At 38.4% G+C, this 17770-nt stretch overlaps 1 protein-coding gene and 1 long non-coding RNA gene across 3 annotated transcripts; both read left to right on the forward strand.

Moving 5' to 3' along the window:
* The first annotated feature begins 2488 nt into the window (after positions 1–2488).
* On the forward strand, positions 2489–16789 carry LOC105050107 (protein TPR3). Its single transcript, XM_010929978.4, has 25 exons — positions 2489–2626; positions 3012–3153; positions 3279–3458; positions 3665–3778; positions 3855–4013; positions 4870–5047; positions 5132–5255; positions 5363–5475; positions 5615–5777; positions 5889–5998; positions 6117–6186; positions 6281–6354; positions 6439–6534; positions 6620–6715; positions 6858–6985; positions 7066–7300; positions 7401–7565; positions 7937–8083; positions 14522–14632; positions 14724–14903; positions 14998–15126; positions 15199–15294; positions 15417–15605; positions 15683–15849; positions 16273–16789. Exons 2-25 carry the CDS (start codon positions 3074–3076, stop codon positions 16481–16483), a joined length of 3315 nt encoding a protein of 1104 aa, XP_010928280.1. The 5' UTR covers positions 2489–2626; positions 3012–3073; the 3' UTR covers positions 16484–16789.
* Positions 9454–10330, forward strand: LOC140859639 (uncharacterized). 2 transcript variants are annotated; one of them, XR_012143198.1, is made up of 3 exons: positions 9454–9593; positions 10065–10117; positions 10192–10330. It is a non-coding gene; the product is annotated as an uncharacterized lncRNA (long non-coding RNA). The 2 variants fall into 2 exon arrangements; XR_012143197.1 differs by having other exon boundaries at positions 9456–9593; positions 10075–10117.
* Positions 16790–17770: the final 981 nt, after the last annotated feature.

Below are 17770 nucleotides of genomic sequence, written 5' to 3' on the forward strand. Positions count from 1 at the left end.
TTTCTCTTTTTAATGATCAATATTAATTTTTAAATAAAAATAATATAGAAAAATATGACCCATTTGGATGCATTGCATGTGCGATGCCGATTAGGTCCTGAGCAATGACCGTCCGGTCATGTCAATCACCAGCACATTAACTACATGCACGTTTAGGTCAGACAATGACATTTCATTTTGAGATCTTCAATTTGGCACCTCCCAAAAGTTCCGCATTAATCCAATTATTACCACCTAATTATTTCTAATTATTAAATAATCTTTTGTTAGCTTCCTAATCTCGACCAATCATATGAGATGTTAATTAAATTCCAATTTAGTAAATATTAAACATCTTTCTAATTATTTATTCCACCAAGAATGGAAAGTTTTATAAAGATTGAATAGGAGCATGGTAACAGCATCTCTCCACTATAAAATAAATTCCTCTCCCTCAACATCAAAATAAAAAAAAATTTATTTTTAATTAAATATCAAATTACTAAATATTAATAATTATATTGCTGTCAATTTCTTCGTCGTCTGTTCGTCGGAAACAAGTGCCCGTAAAAAAAAGTCTGCACTGATCGGAGTTATCTTCGACGGGATCATCCGATGCTTAAGTCAGAAAAGAAAATTGGGTAACAGTAAAATGAGAATAGAGACAGAACTTAGCGTATAAAAATTAGCTTATCGAAACTTATTGTCTGACCCCATTTTTATAGAGTAGGTTGTCGTAACTGTCGGATATGATCCCACATTTAGCAGCGTAGAATCACAGGACGGTAATCTCATAATGAGATATTAATTTTTATAGATTACGCTGCGATATCAGTAGAATAACCGTCCGTGATGGTTATGGTATATTCGAATGAGTCGACCAACTGCGCGTCGGGAGTCGGTTGTCGGTTAGTAACTCTGAAATACCGACGGTCGAAGTAGTTTATTGTCTGTAGAGTCCGAATATCGGCCGTCTATCGATCTTGATTCGATGAGGAGTATTCAGTTGGTCGGTCGAAAGTAGCATCGGTCTACTCAGCCAATATATAGTCGGTAATTGCTTGTAGAATTATCTGTTCGTTTGGTAGGTTAGAGTCGGACGTCGGTCGATGTGTATCGGAGATCGATCGATTTATGAAGATCGATTGGTTTACTCTAATAAATTAAATAATATATTTAAAAATAAAAAATAATATTTTATTTATTAGATGGTTTACTTCTAATAGTTATAAAATGCCGTCTAAAACATCATAGGATAAGAATCATTAGGTAATTGCGCATTATGTGCAACAGGCTATGTAAACTAGCATTAACGGTTGTAATTTTATTTAGATCCCATCACATGGATTTAGAAGTCTGAGAGGTGGCCCCAGCTGACATCTCCTGCAGTACAGAAAGAAGAAAAAGCAGCGCTTTCTTCCATCCACCAAAGGCAATGAGCAGCTCAGCCACCAAAGATTTTTTTTTCTCACACTTCCCTCTTGAGAGCTGACAGGATTCCCCCACATAACTTCAATCCCATTGGTGGCTCCAGGAATCCCCAAACATCAAGCCACCTCTACCTCTCCCAAAAATCCACAGTGAGGTTTACTTATTCTCACAGAGTTTAAAATAATGACGTCATAAAATGAATAACATGAAAAATATAATTACCATTATTGTTCTATATTTTCTGCTACAGCGGACCATTACAAAATAAATAACAGACATCATTTTCACTTGTACTTTTTAAACATTTGTTTTACAAATTTTAATTTTTCTTCAAAATTCTGACTAAAATGATAATATGGACCAAAAATAGACTATTTTGTCTGATAAAAAAAATAAAAGGAAAGTTTATACTAGCTACGTGACTATTTTACTTATTGCAACTAATAAAAACATCAAGACTTCTAACTTTGTCGCCGATTTATCGCCGTTGTGACCTCGTGATACTTTACCATTCCTGGGTATAATTAAACTAATTTTTTATATCTCGATAAAGAGCCGAAATGGAATTCCCGATAAGCAAGTCCAGCAACCGGTGGCATTCTTTGTAATTCCGTGCTAAATTTCGTCCTATGCCGACATTCCACCTCTAACATGGTTTTCTTGTCGTTTTCTCCCCCAATCCCTTTCACCATGAGTCGATCAGCTCCCGTATCCAAACACAGAACAGCTATAATGACAAACCAACAATCGCAACATTTATGTAGTTACGCGTGGCTGTCAAGGAATCCGACGTTTTAGCTGTTCTATGTTATTGGAATCGAGCTACTTTTTTACTAATTTATTGTGGAGAAGGGCGGCTACCGCTCACTAGATCCCGCTACGGAAAACTTGACGAGTCACGTAGCCGGCCCCCGCGGGGACAACGGGCTCACTGTCCTTATCAGTCGCAGTTCACTAATCAAATGATAAGCCAATGATCATATCATTCACTGATAAGCCAATCAGGAACTGGGCTTGCCCCCTGGGCTCCTGTCCTTATAAATAGGACCTCTCGGAGTCCCCATTGCGATTTGTTTCTGTCTTTTTGACCCCTTCCCATTTTCGTTTGTTTAATCCGTTCGTTTCTTGGGAGGGGCTGATAGGAGAAAAGAGCGAGAGATTTCGTCTCGCCGCTCGTATCCGATCTCTTTCTTTCTCTCCGGCCTCCGATCGTGAGGTGAGCTCTTTTTCTTTGTTTTGTTTTTTTTTTTTTTTCCCCCGAATTCTTTCGGAATCTTTGTCTTATGGACTCCGCTTTTGCCTTTTTCCCTTCATCTACTTGTGCTGTCTCTGATTCCTCGTGCCCGATCTTCGGTAACCCTAGATTTTTTTAACGCTGGGTAGAGATTCTGGTCGTCGGCGGATCTTTGTGCGGAGGAAGGAAGAGGTTTTTGAGTGATTTAGTATATGTTTCTTGATTCTTTCTGGAGTTTTGTTTCGATTTGGAAAGTTTTGATTAGCTGAATTCGGGCTTTCTGCTGGGAATTTTGTTGCGCTTGGTCTCGTATTTTCAAGAAAGATATGATCTATGATTCTATGTTTCTTTTATTCTGATGACTTAGGGTTTGAATGTGACGACTGGGGGCGGTGGTGTGGATTTTTGCGAGAAAGACGTGGAGTAGCAATGTCTTCCCTCAGTAGAGAGCTGGTTTTCTTGATCTTGCAGTTTCTTGATGAGGAGAAGTTTAAAGAGACCGTCCACAAGTATGTTTGCCTTAGGACAATATTCCATATTTCATTAGTAATTTGTTTTCTCACTGCTTTTGAGTTAAGGTTCTTTTTTTTTTTTTTCCTTTTTACCTCCCTTTTTCTCCTTCTTTTGGTAATAGGCTCGAGCAGGAATCTGGTTTCTATTTCAATATGAAGTACTTTGAAGATGAAGTGCAGAGGGGAAACTGGGATGAAGTGGAGCGATACCTCTCTAGTTTCACTAAGGTTGATGATAATCGATATTCCATGAAAATTTTCTTTGAAATCCGGAAACAGAAATACCTTGAGGCATTGGATAAGTAAGCTTCCCTTTCCCTGGCTTTCTTTTTAAATGATTGAGCGAGCCTTGTCCAGGAAGTTGTTTTATTGGACAATCTCTGTTTTGTTTCACCAGAATATTACTTATCGGGCATTGTTTCTGTGATCTTTCTTATCTTATATTATGATCCCTTTCGTCTCTTCTATTTTATAATCAAGCATGATTTTTGTATAATTTCTTGCCTAGGCATGATCGCGCAAAGGCTGTCGATGTCCTCGTGAAGGATCTGAAAGTCTTTGCCTCATTTAATGAGGATCTTTTCAAAGAAATTACACAACTTCTGACATTGGAGAATTTCAGGTGAGGTTTTATAACAATTTATCTATATCTGTTGGTTTGGTAAATGATCATTTTGAGAAACATTCTTGCTTTTTAGGGAGAATGAACAGCTCTCAAAATATGGTGATACAAAATCAGCAAGAACAATAATGCTTGTTGAGCTCAAGAAGCTAATTGAGGCGAACCCTCTGTTCCGTGACAAATTCCAGTTTCCAACCCTCAGAAATTCCAGGCTACGCACTCTTATTAATCAGAGGTAAATCAATGGGGGTGCTTTCTACTTTTGCAGTGTGGTGCTAGTTTAGTCTGTATTTTTCCTTCTAGTTGCTTATATATTCTACAAAATATGATCATCGAAATTTGGGATTATCCAGAACTTGCATACACCTCATTGATTTATTTATTAGTAGTGAACTTGTGTAAAAAAGACATGAAATTTTATGCCTTGTTTTCTTGCATTACATTAACTTACGAATGATAACTACATGCAAAAGAGACATGTTGAAAGGGCTTAGAACACTTAGTTTCTAATTTACATATAACGCTTCCCCTATATTCTACTATTGTAGTAGTCACAGCATTATATAGTATGCAGCCATCTATGCAGCATAAATTTGCATAACACATACCTGTAGCATGCTATCAGGGTCTGTCGATCTCTCATATATTCATGCATGTACATATTAGAAATGCATATACATCAACATACATACAACTTCACTTGCAAGTATTAAAATTAAAGCTTCACAGTATTAAAATTAAAGCTTCATGCAGATATATAGATGCATGCATATCTATTCTACTTGCAATATATATTTTCATTTGCACATGAACACCTGGTCCTGAAGTTGTACAGCATATTATGCTTATGTGATCATATATACGGGTGTTTGTTGTAAAGAATGTGTTGAATGAGTCTTCTTAAATAAAAAGTGTTGCATACACGATCATTATCCCATGTGTTTGTAATAGTGCATATGAAGCTACTTCTTGATTTGTTGCTTATTTATTTGTATGGTCGAGCAATTTATCTTCTTTTTTAGCCTCCAAAATACTGTTGTTAAGAGTGTGAGTTCTTAAAGGTGAACTGATGTAACTATGTAATTTGGCAGTTTAAACTGGCAGCACCAGCTCTGCAAAAATCCAAGGCCTAATCCGGATATAAAAACCCTTTTTGTTGACCATTCTTGTGGACAGCCAAATGGGGCGCGTGCCCCATCACCTGCAAACAGTCCACTGCTTGGATCTATGCCAAAACCAGGAGGTTTTACTCCATTGGGTGCACATGCGGTAATTAAACTAGCATAATCTATATACCTGCTTCTGTAAAGTGGTATGTAATCTTTCAGGCTTAATTTAGTGGGTTTCATTCAGCCTTTTCAACCTGCACCAGCACCCATTCCTACACCCCTTGCTGGTTGGATGTCTAATCCACCAACAGTAACCCATCCAACAGTTTCTGGAGGGGCTATTGGACTCGCTGCTCCTTCAAATCCTGGTAAGTTATTTTAGACTGTAAAATATTGTGCATGTCAGTTATGCCTTCAAATTTTCGTATAGATATGTATTTCTATTCGCCGTTCATGTTTGCTGCTTTGAATGTAGCTGCAATTTTGAAGCATCCTAGGACTCCAACTCACAACCCTGCTGTGGATTACCCTTCAGCAGATTCTGATCATGTATCAAAACGAACAAGGCCCATTGGGATTTCTGATGAGGTGTGCTAGGTTGCCTTTAATGGAATCTGTTTTATTTCCATTTCTTGCCACCAATGATGCTTTTAAGCTCGTACAGCAGTAGAACTTAAAAATTACATGGTTGCTGACCTCCACTTTGTTCTTGCAACTGCCTGTGAAGGTGAATCTGCCTGTCAATATATTGCCAGTTACATATCTTCAAAATCACAGTCAATCTATGTACCCTCCAGATGACTTGCCCAAGACTGTTGCAAGAACACTTAATCAGGGTTCAACTCCCATGAGCTTGGATTTTCATCCTACTCAGCAGACAGTTCTCCTCGGTGAGCTTTTGTTCTGTCATGATATACTAACAGAGAGATACATCTTAGAAAATCTGTTGTTTTCAGTAAGTTATTCTGATGTGTATCGATTTTGCTTTTGATATGGTTTAGTCGGTACAAATGTTGGGGACATTGGATTATGGGATGTTGGAACTAGGGAGAGACTGGTTCTGAAAAATTTCAGGGTTTGGGAACTTGGAGCATGCTCAGTGGCTCTTCAGGTTTGTTACTTTTGTTGATTAAAGATATTTTGTGAAACCATATAGAAAAGCATGTTCTATTTCACTTTGAATTTGTGTCCTATCACTGCAATCTGAATTCTGACTTGCTGCAACCCAGACTGCTCTAGTTAAAGATCCAGGCGTGTCAGCTAACCGTGTAATATGGAGTCCAGAAGGCTCTTTGTTTGGTAGGTATATAGAAGCAGATATTTGTATATAAAAACCAAAAATCCATCACAAGAGATCGTGATATATCTGGAATCTCTGTTTCTGCTTCTCTAGGTGTTGCATACTCAAGGCACATTGTGCAGATATATTCTTATCATGGTGGTGATGATATTAGGCAGCACTTGGAGGTATAGAATGTACCGATGCCATTTATTCGGTTTTACTGGTCTGTTCTGACATCTTAGACACTGATGATTTAATCACAATTGCAGATTGATGCTCATATTGGTGGTGTCAATGATCTTGCATTCTCTAAACCCAGTAAACATCTATGTGTAATCACCTGTGGAGATGACAAGACAATTAAGGTTGGTTTTTAGATCTAGGTTTTGAACTGAGTTGTAGATGCTGTACTTTCGAAGTGCCAATTTATGTATGGCTACGAAATTTTAGGTATGGGACGCCACTTCTGGTGCCAAACAGTACACTTTTGAAGGTCATGAGGCACCTGTTTATTCTGTTTGTCCCCACCACAAGGAGAACATTCAGGTTTTCTTGGATACTAGTTAGTTCCTGTATTGATTATGTGTTTATGTTTATGGGACAAATATCCATTTTCTGTATTTGTGATGCTATTGTTACTCATGTTGTGTTAATGCTACATTAATGCTATTCTTTGTTGATTATACAGTTCACCTTTTCAACAGCATTAGATGGAAAGATCAAGGCATGGTTGTATGATAATATGGGTTCCAGAGTTGATTATGATGCCCCTGGTCGCTGGTGCACTACAATGGCATACAGTGCTGATGGTTCACGGTCAATTGGCTGATTCTTTCTCATCATGTAGAAATTTTTTTTCTTATTTATGTGTCAAGCTTTACTTTCAATCTTTGTAGATTGTTTTCTTGTGGGACCAGCAAAGATGGAGAAACGCACATCGTTGAATGGAACGAAAGTGAAGGGGCTGTTAAGAGGACCTATCTCGGATTTCGGAAACGGTCTTTGGGTGTTGTACAATTTGACACCACTAGGAATCGCTTTTTGGCCGCTGGTGATGAATTTCTAATAAAATTCTGGGACATGGATAATACTAATCTTTTGACATCTATTGATGCTGAGGGTGGACTCCCAGTAAGTTCTTTCTAGAGTTCCCATGCCAGATGATCAACTATGTAGAAAGAAAACAGGAAAAATGATTTTTTGCATGCTTTGAACTTGTTCTAATCTTCAGGCAAGCCCACGTATACGTTTTAACAAGGAGGGTACATTGCTGGCCGTTTCTACACATGAAAATGGGATCAAGATTTTGGCAAATGCTGATGGACTTCGTTTGTTGCGCACATTTGAAAATCGATCTCTTGATCCTTCTAGGGCTGTATCAGAGACTGTAATGAAGGTATTCCTTTATGCTTATTTGATGTCCTGATCAATAATGCCAAAATATCACATTGTGTTTTGCATCCGTGATGCATCCTTTAACAGGCCCATTGTCTGCTGTTGCTATTGGGACTAGTAGTGGAACAGATAAAACTGCTCCTGCGGTGTCTGTAGTTGGAATGGTTTGTTGATTTTCTTTTTCCCCACATTTTTTCTTGCGTGGGGATGGATGGTGTTGTTGAGCTACTTTGTTTTGGTCTTGCTTCTGTAATTTCATGCTAAAGATATAACTAACACATTCATACATTGCTTTCCACCATTTTGCATCAAACAGAAATTTTTATACTTCTAACCCACTACTTTGCACTAACTTTATATTTTATTTGATAGAATGGAGACAGCAGAAATCTGGTGGATGTAAAACCTAGATTAGTTGATGAGTCGATGGAGAAATTAAAGATCTGGAAGCTCACTGAAATCAATGAACCGGCTCAGTGCCAATCCCTGAGGCTCATAGATAACATGAGAACAAGCAAGGTAAGGTTTTTGCATCTGGAACATCATTTTTATCTGTGGTTCCTCATTCACTACAGCATCGCCAAATGCCTTCATCGGTATCCTTAGAAATCAGTTGTCTATTCTTGGACTGCAAAAGCATCATGAATCAGGAAACTGCATAGATTAATGTGTTTATATCATCAGAAGTACCACATGCATTTGGCATCATACACTCCGAACACATTCACCAAATTAATGAGGTGCACATGTAGCTATTTTGATCTTCATGTCAATTTTTTTTTTTTTTGCACTTTTCTTTTTGCAGTCAGTATGCATTTTAATCAATGTTCTATGTTCTTTAGTATCTTTTCCTATCAAAGGCTGAAATCATATGTTTTTAATGAAACAAGAGATTAAATTTACCACACATTTTGGCTAACATCCAACTTTTCTTGAAAAAAGGATTCTTTCATTGCAGGTTATATGAAGGTTCAAGTTAGACATTTTTTCTCTTACCATATTGGATAAATTTCCATAATTAATGAAACTACACTACTTTATTGGCTAGGTGTTGGTTAAGATGGTTCTCTACTTTCAATATTTATGTGCCTGGATAAGTAGGCAAGGACCCTATATTTGTGCTAGCGTAGCTGGATCTTTAGCTTTTTTGAGCTTTTAAGAACAAGATCATCAATTGGAGTGCCAAAACTCGATAGTGGATGGTAATGAACCGGCTGATTTCCTTGTCAAGTTTCAGCAGTATTATTGTTTCTCTGAAAGGTCTATGCTCTCAATGTGGGAGAAAGAGAAACAACAAGCGACGGGGCTGGATGGATGCATGGGCATGCCACTGGTCCAACCTAGAAAGGATAGATGATGACAGATTCTACTGTCTTGACTTTCAAGAATTCTCACTATTGGGATGCCTCCTTTTCGGAAAAGGAAGCGATAATTAAGTTATTACTTGTTGAAGAGATAAAAGTTAAAAGATAAAAGAATATAATAAAAATTGAAGATATAAAAAATAAAATTGTTGATCATTGATCGGCGAAAATGCCTGTTCTTAGAATTATAATATATATATATATATATATATATATATATATATATATATATATATATATTAAAACGGAGGCACTGCCAATGCAATGCCTTCGTCCTCCACATGCACAAAAATACAAAACCCCCCCTCTGCCATGTGTCCCAAAAAATAGAAAAATGCTGGACGATGCGTTTCGCTTCGAGATCGTCCGCTAACGCTCCTCCCTCCTCACTCCGCGACTAAGCCCTAACCCTAGATGGCTCTTCTCCTGTGACTGGCCTTGCCCTCCTCTCCTCCCAGTGGGCAGCGGCCGCAATCCCCACTTTGCCTGGTCCCATCGGATTATGTGGCGAGGGATGTTCCGGTGCTGGCGCTCAGAGGGGCGCTCGGCAGGGGGGCATGACCGATTTTCATTTCATTATCTTTTTCAGAGATTTGTGGGAAAAGAGAGGGGCTTCTTAGGTTCCGTTGGCAGAGCCTCTCAACCTTCCCGAAATTAAATTTTAGGTGTGTTCTTCTTCCGCTTTTTCCATTGTTAATATCTTATTCTGTCATAGATTTTGTGTTACGAGTTGGGAGTTACCCCCATTTTTTTCTTCTTTTTGCATTCATTTGGATTCTTTTGTATATTTTAGTTGTTGATGATGTTTTTTCCCCATTCTTCCTGATGTGGTTATGCGACTGTACTTATATAAATCTCGCATTGGGCATCGTATACTTCGAAAAATTTTGTTTTGGATACGTTTTACGGAGGAAAAATTTGATTTTGATGGCTACTGATTGGCTGGGCCTTTGATCTTGATAAGGGTTTTGAGATTTTGCGGTTGATTTTGTATCGCTTGATGGATTGCAATCATGGTGCCTTTGTAAAAGAAAGTGGAATTCTGTGTGAAAATGGGTGGGCTTGGCATTCGGGTGTGTTATAAGTCTTGAAGACCTTTTCTCATTTAGATGTATTTCAATTCTCATTTTTGAAAGGAAAACACAGGAAAAATCAACGAAAACTGGGGAAAGACGGAAACAATTTTAGGGTAAGACCTTTCTAGATGATCTCTTTTTTTTTTCTTTGCACTTCTTTTTCTTTTCATTTCATTATCTTTTTCAGAGATCTGTGGGAAAGGAGAGGGGTTTCTAAGGGTCTGTTGGCAGAGTCTTTCAATCTTCCCAACTCCCGAACCCTCCAAACGCCCATCATCACCAGCATCGGACTTCCTCCTCCAATCTCCGGGATCTTCACAAGATAAATAAAATCAAATATTATTTTTAAAAAAATCGCATCCTATGTATCATATGGGGTTATAAGCTAGTTTGATATTTATATTGAGGATAAAAGCGAAAGGATAAAGGGAAATAACAATAACTAAAGAGATAAAAATAAAATTGTTGATCATTGATTGGTGAAAAGGTCTATTGTTAGTATTACAATTTGATAATTATACATTCTCTTTTTAAATACTAGATAGATGTCACCCTCTAGCACTGGCATCCGTCATCTTTCGCCAACACCACTCTAGTCATTTTCTCTTGATAGTTGCTGCACTTAGTTTTAATCTTTGAGCCATTTATCTTCACATCCTAATCTCTTGGCAATTGCTTCAACTGCTTGGATCTTCACCTTATATGATCTCAATGACTTAGCAACACAAACAACATAGAACATGATCAACCTTTAGTTCAACACTTACCCTCTCGGATAAGCCATACTCACAATCTACCTATGTTTCATCACAACTTTTCTTCAAGACTCGACCTGTTCCTCGAGTGATTCACCACTCGGCCTATTCCATCTGGTGCTTTTAATTGTCGCTTGGCCTACCTTAGGTGATGCCACGTGGTTGCCTAATGTTTTTTTTTTTTAAACTTTATCACTTAACCATCCTTCGACCTTCCTCAAGCTTACCACCTAGTCTCATCTTAGTCAATCGTCACACCTTTATCATGGATCTGGATGTGAAATAAACAATTTCCCCACATCCCATCAACTGATGATCAGAGGAATGATGGGATGTATCTGACACCACATCCACAGTCTTGATTAGTCAACCGATGGATTTCTCAAATGCATTGAACTGCTGAAATTCCTGCATCCCTTTAGAATTAGCTCTTACTTTATTTAAAGTGCAGCCCAATATGTCTCTTATGTCATAGGTAGTGGGCCCATGTTCGTATCATATTGGCTGCTTTAAATGGCTTGCATGATTCGACCACCTTCTGAGATGTCACAATCAGTTAGAATCCGTTCGAGTATGCCTCCAGTACAGTGCACTAACCTTTTTATAACTAAGTCTCATCCCTTTCTTTTTATGCCATCACTTCCATAAGCCCTAATTTCAGAGCCATTAGTTTCTTCCTTAATTGGTCTTCTACAACTTCATCCCTAATCTACTGCTTCCTTCTCCCAGACTTAGATTTATCCACACATCTTAACTCCCAATTTTATGGCCTAGCAAATGAAAGAAGAGCTTGAGCATTCCAAAGTTTTCGAGTCCATGAACTTGTAGGTGCTTTTTTGTGACTCCTCTGGTTTTCTCATCCTAATTCCAATCCTTAACTCATGCATTCTCAAGGCCCTTTCTCCCATCTTTCCTCCTCGTTCCAATGAAACCTTTCTCTATGCAAGACTGAGTTTTAAGACTTCGGTCTAAAAAAATACTAACCCTCATTAGTCTTGGCTGACCAAGACCAATCTCTATGATCACTGTTTTGGCTATGTCTCCCAACAAAAGTTTTCAACTTAAGAGGAGAGTGGCCTCTTGGGTATTTTCCTTTTTTAAATCTACTCCCATATCAAATCGATCTTTTTTCTTTACTGCTCTTTGGTCTTGGTCACTGTTGACCAACAAACCTTCATCTGAATCATGAGATAACTATACCTATTCTTTGAGATTTAGGGGCTATTTTGAATCTTAGGCCATTTGGTGAAGTTTTCGAATGCAAGGTTCATTGTCTCAATACTAGATCCCATACTAGTACCATCCTATTACTGTGTCAATATGTGATTCTGTGCGTATAAGATAGCATACTGAGTGTTGCTACCAGTACGAGACACCGTACCAGTTCAGTACTGGTACGATATGGTATTATCTCGTACCAGGCAGTATGGGTTAGTATGGCAAACCATCGTCCAATGCCAATACGCCAAGAAGTACTTGCTGATGAGTTCCGCTTGGATCTAGGTAAAAAGGCTAGTTATAACTCCTATATGAAAGCTTTGGGCCAACAGACTAGTCCATCCACCAAACAAGAGTATCTGGCTTTCTTTCGTGTTTTGGTTTTCGGTTTCTTTTTCAACCTCTATCAATCAAGATCATGAAAAGTGCATTTTTGACTAGCCATTGTTTTGATCAAGGGCCGGCTTATAGCTTTAGCCCCTCTAGTCTTAGTCTATCTGTACTAAGGCTTTAGAGCAAATTCCTAGGGAGCTTGGAGTTGCGGAGGTCTTTTATGGATCTTCCAACTCTGGATCCATGCTTACTTCCTGGAATGTAGGAGTATCAGAAGGGAAGTAACTCTCATGCATAACAATGGCAGCATGCACAAGCCAGTAAGTATCAAAGCTAAGTAGTGACACCTATCTTAACAGTTAATAGGAACTACTTATAAGTATTAAGTTGTAACTTTGAGAAGAGGCTTTTCGCCATTCAATGACCAGCAATTCTATTTTTGTCTTTCCAGTTATCTTTTAATTATTTTGATTTAGCCTTTAGCTTTTAGTTTTTTCATCCATTAGCACAGCACCATAGTTACTGCTTTTTTCACTTGAGTAGGCAGCATTCCAGTAGCGAAAGTCCTTGAAGGTCAAGGCTGCACTACCATCTATCCATTCCAATTTGATCATCGGTGGCATGCCCATACATCTATTCAACCTAGCCATAAAGTTGTTCCCCTTTCCATCTCAACTCGAGAGATAGAAAGGGGAAACAATTTTCTTGTCCCAAGGAACCTTCATGTAGGCTCAAATGTTGAGTGATCTGGCAATAATAAATGCTCAGTTCAATTTCATTGCTCACCAATTCGGCCTCACCCAAGCGATCTTGTCTGCCCCTTTATTCTTTGAACTGTTCATTTTATGATGGGCTTGTCATAGCTGATCTGAAGATCTCTTTGGCTGATTTCTCCATCAACAGTCATGTTTGGAATATAACTTCATCCCCTTCACTCCCAAACCTACCATGGCCCAGAACTATGTGGATTTGTGGGATGCCTATATGATTAAAATTCAGTCTGAAAAGGGACCACCATCTTTAGCCTGAACTGATGTTGGCACTCTCCTTGATTCGGAAGGTGAACACACATCCTTGGCCACTTTAAAACTGAAAGATGCCTCTATATTACAGCTTGCAGGTGGAGTGGCTTCAGTATTGTCCCAAGAATAAAGGTATTCTCCAAGACCTTTGTAAAGAAATTAAAATATATGAAAAGTTTTATAGAATCAAGTACACTGGACACCTTACTAATATCAATGAGAGCTGAAGGCAGTCAGCTAAGCATGGACTGAGAGATGATTTGAGGAAAAATTCAAGGTTAGAGCTAGCAACATAAGCAGACTCCAGTAGGGGTGACACTTTGACTGATCAGCTTGTTATAAAAAAATTAATGAGTTGCTGCCTTAACATCATCCTGCAAGGCCACTCACAAAATTCAGAATAGCCGACCTGGTTGCCCCATTGAAGTCCACTATGGATGGCTTAACATCATCTTTTAAGGCCTGTTTGGTTGCCCAAGCACTCTCTCTGCATAATGTATTCAATACTAGCACTAGGGCAAGAAGAGAGGAGGCAGAGGAAGAAGGATGAACTTGAAGCAATGAACCATCTCAAGATATCTGATATACTGAAATCACCAATTTAAAAGAAGGCTTGGTATCCTTACCATACTGGGATTGGTGGGATCAACAACTTCACTCATACATTGCATTCTTTCTTTTTTCTTCCACTTTATCCTTGTGGATGTCATGCAGATAGGGCTGTTGAGCATCTAAACAAAGCCTGCGCTCTTCTATACCATGCCCTATAAACATTTTTTAAAAAAAATAAAAGCCTATATTGATGTTTCTCCCATTCTTGAATACAAATTTCTGTATTTTATATGATTCAGAAATATTTAGATTTCCAGCAGCATCACATTCTTCTGAGTTTATTCCTTCTAGTTAAGCTGCAAGCATCACAGTTTGCTTCTCTTTTTTACAATACACAGCTGTACTACTTGTAATTTGGCAGTGTGATTTGACAATACCCTGAAAGACAAGTAGCATATACCAGATAATACATTTAAAAGAAGTACATATACAATTTTCAACTATTCTTTACACTTGTGTAATAGACAGCGAAAACATTAGATGCCTCCTTGACTGTTTGTGCCATTAAGCTTTTATAGCATACCATGTGGGAAACAGTGTAAGATTCTTTTTGTCCTTATTCTTCCTATGGTTACAGATATCAAGATTAATATATACTAATTCTGGAGTAGCCATCTTGGCTTTGGCATCCAATGCAATTCATCTACTCTGGAAGTGGCCTCGTAATGAACGCAATTCAAGTGGGAAAGTATGATGAAATACATAGTTATATATGCTACAGGGTCCTGTTACAACTTCAAATTTGTGGTGATGTTCAGCAACAATGCTTTATTTTGTAGGCTACAGCAAGTGTTTCCCCACAGTTATGGCAACCACCAAGTGGCATCTTGATGACAAATGACATAACTGATGCAAATCCTGAGGAAGCAGTCCCATGTTTTGCTTTGTCAAAGAATGATTCTTATGTCATGTCTGCATCAGGAGGGAAAATCTCCCTATTTAACATGATGACATTTAAGGTTGGCTTGAAATTGCTATAAAACAAAGTTGCAGTTTACATCCTGCCCTCTAATCAATGTTTTCAATATTTAAATTCACATTTGTCGAGTGCAGACTATGACAACATTTATGTCCCCACCACCAGCAGCGACATTTCTTGCATTTCATCCTCAGGATAACAACATAATTGCTATAGGAATGGATGACTCCACAGTCCAGATTTACAATGTTCGTGTTGATGAGGTAACAAACAGAAACCACTGTCTGCACCACTGTTCAAGTCCGTCATTTCTAAAACCTGTAATCTTTCCGCAGGTCAAAAGCAAACTGAAGGGTCACTCTAAAAGAATTACTGGTCTTGCCTTCTCGCATGTTTTAAATGTACTGGTGTCAACTGGAGCTGATGCTCAGGTTAAATGACCAGTTGTTTTGTATTACTGTGGCATTCTTGTCTGTCATATAAAATTTTACATTCTTATGAAATCCTATTTTGACCTCTCCACTACATATCTGATTATGTTTCTTGCTTGCAGATTTGTGTGTGGGGAACAGATGGGTGGGAGAAGCAGAGGAGCAGATTTTTGCAAACTCCACCTGGGCGTACTCCAAGTGCACTTTCAGATACATGTGTGCAGTTTCACCAGGATCAGATACATTTCCTGGCTGTACATGAGACCCAGATTGCTATATTTGAAACCAATAAGTTAGAGTGTGTAAAGCAGGTAGTCTTCTTTCCATATAGAGAATTCTAAAAATGCCATACGATTTATACTCATTCTTAACTGACTTTTGCTCTCAGTGGGTTCTGCATGAATCTTTTGCTCCAATCACCCATGCCACATTTTCATGTGACAGTCAACTGATATATGTAAGCCTTTTGGATGCCACCGTGTGCGTATTTAACATCACAAATCTCAGGATGCGATGCCGGATAAGTCCAGCTGCTTATCTTCCTGCTAACATCAGGTATCTTAAAAGACCACTTCCACATATATGGATGTTATCTGCTTTATTATGCTGCATGTACGTTTCTCACCTACATCATGCTTGATTATCAGACAAACTAGATAAATGAAGTCTATCCGGTGTTTTTTGAAATCACAACTGGTCAATTAACTGTCTGGTCAGCAGTGTGAATTAGTTATGTGATCAAGGTGTATCATTATTTTTGTGTAACGTCATTTCTTACTTATCTGGTTATTTTGCTTTGCAATGACACTTCCCCCTTTTTTTTTTGTATTGAAATCATATTGTAAAGCAACTTTCCGTTGCACATCTTTCCTGTTTTTGTTACGTGAGTAATATGTCCAACCCTTGTGTGTGCCATGAAGGCATGCTCAAGATGCCATGACCAGTTATTGTTGCTGACTTGTATGTTCCCTATTTCAGCTCAAATGTTTATCCACTTGTGATTGCTGCACATCCATCAGAACCAAATCAGTTTGCTTTGGGACTAACAGATGGGGGTGTCCATGTTTTGGAGCCACTGGAATCTGAGGGCAAATGGGGTGTTCCTCCACCTGCTGAGAATGGGTCGGCAAGCAGCGTGTCCGCAGCACCCCCAGCTGGAGCAGCAGGTTCAGATCAACCACAGAGGTGATGATAAAAGTTGGTGTCTTGCCTGTCCGATGGTTCAGGATCATGGTCCACCAAATCACAAACGAAAGCAAAAACTTCAAATGGCAGCTATCTATTCTTAAATCAAAATATGTTTTTTTGACTTTCATCTTCTTGAATATTGTACTATTGCGTAAGCAGGTAGAATTCTGACAAGCTATTAGATTGACAGTCTTCACTAAGACGGGATTAGGAAAACTTATTGAGTTTTGTAATGTGGTTCTTTTGTTGCTTTTGATAAAATCGGTTTTGCTGAAACTGTTATAAAACTTCAGAAACTCTTAGGGAAGACAGGTCTTTCCCTTCTTTTCCACAAATTCCGTTATTTCCAGGTGCCTTTTTTACAAAAACTCGTAGCTAACCAAGTAACTCCTAAAAAAGAACTAGACGGCTAGTTACCGACGGGGTTTGACCCTACCGGGTTGTGCCTCTTATCATTACAGAAGTCGTACGACTTAAATCCTATTGAGTTGCTTCGCAATTTATATTGATTACCATAGGAAGAATTGATGAAGATTATAGCATCACCATTCAATCGAGGTGTAGACCCGCCAAATCACACAGGATAGATTCTCCAGTGTCACCCTATCGCATGAGTGAAATTGTAAAAGAATAAGAAGGTTACCCTGTCGCTTAAGCACATGAAACTGGAAAAACTATAGAAGCGCTTAAATGTTTGATCTACCTACCAGAGCTTAGCCAATTGTTGTGTGCTTTTTCGTAATTTTAATAGATGACATATAGGTCTCGGTCGGTTACCATTAAGGGGCATTGGAGAAGATGTTCATATCATATGGTGGCCTGTAGAGTTGTTTAGATTGAGATTATCTTCTAGAGATTGTCAGAGGATCTGTTTCTGCACTTGTTTAGTTCTACAACTGGTGTGCATCGAGAAGAAATGGATTTTTGCTCACTTTTATGGGTGAGATCTTGAATTGTTCGAATGGTACCAGAAAAGAAAAACTCAACTTACATCGACTAGAAGATATCGCAGAATGGATTTTTTTTTCACACGGACCAAGATTGATCATGATGTTTATGGGTAAATTTAGTTAGATTTGAACCTCTAACCTGATGATGATGCGTTCTTGAATACTTACAGTACCAAGGAAACCATTAGCCTGTTTGGTATGATGTTGGATTGTTACAAATACAGTAATTAAGGGTCAAGGACATGTAAACGCTCCCAACTCGGTCTTAAAAGACGGAAATGCTGCTGCACTCATCGTGCAGAAAAGTTATTTTTTGCTCCAGACGATTACATGATTAA

This window comes from Elaeis guineensis, chromosome 8, assembly GCF_000442705.2.
Source record: "Elaeis guineensis isolate ETL-2024a chromosome 8, EG11, whole genome shotgun sequence".
NCBI lineage: Eukaryota > Viridiplantae > Streptophyta > Magnoliopsida > Arecales > Arecaceae > Elaeis > Elaeis guineensis.

Coding starts and splice junctions, on each gene's coding strand:
- LOC105050107 (XM_010929978.4), top strand. CDS start 3,074: ATGTCTTCCCTCAGTAGAGAGCTGGTTTTCTTGATCTTGCAGTTTCTT. Junction 6,355..6,438: donor ATATTAGGCAGCACTTGGAG/GTATAGAATGTA, acceptor TCACAATTGCAG/ATTGATGCTCATATTGGTGG. Junction 7,301..7,400: donor ATGCTGAGGGTGGACTCCCA/GTAAGTTCTTTC, acceptor TCTAATCTTCAG/GCAAGCCCACGTATACGTTT.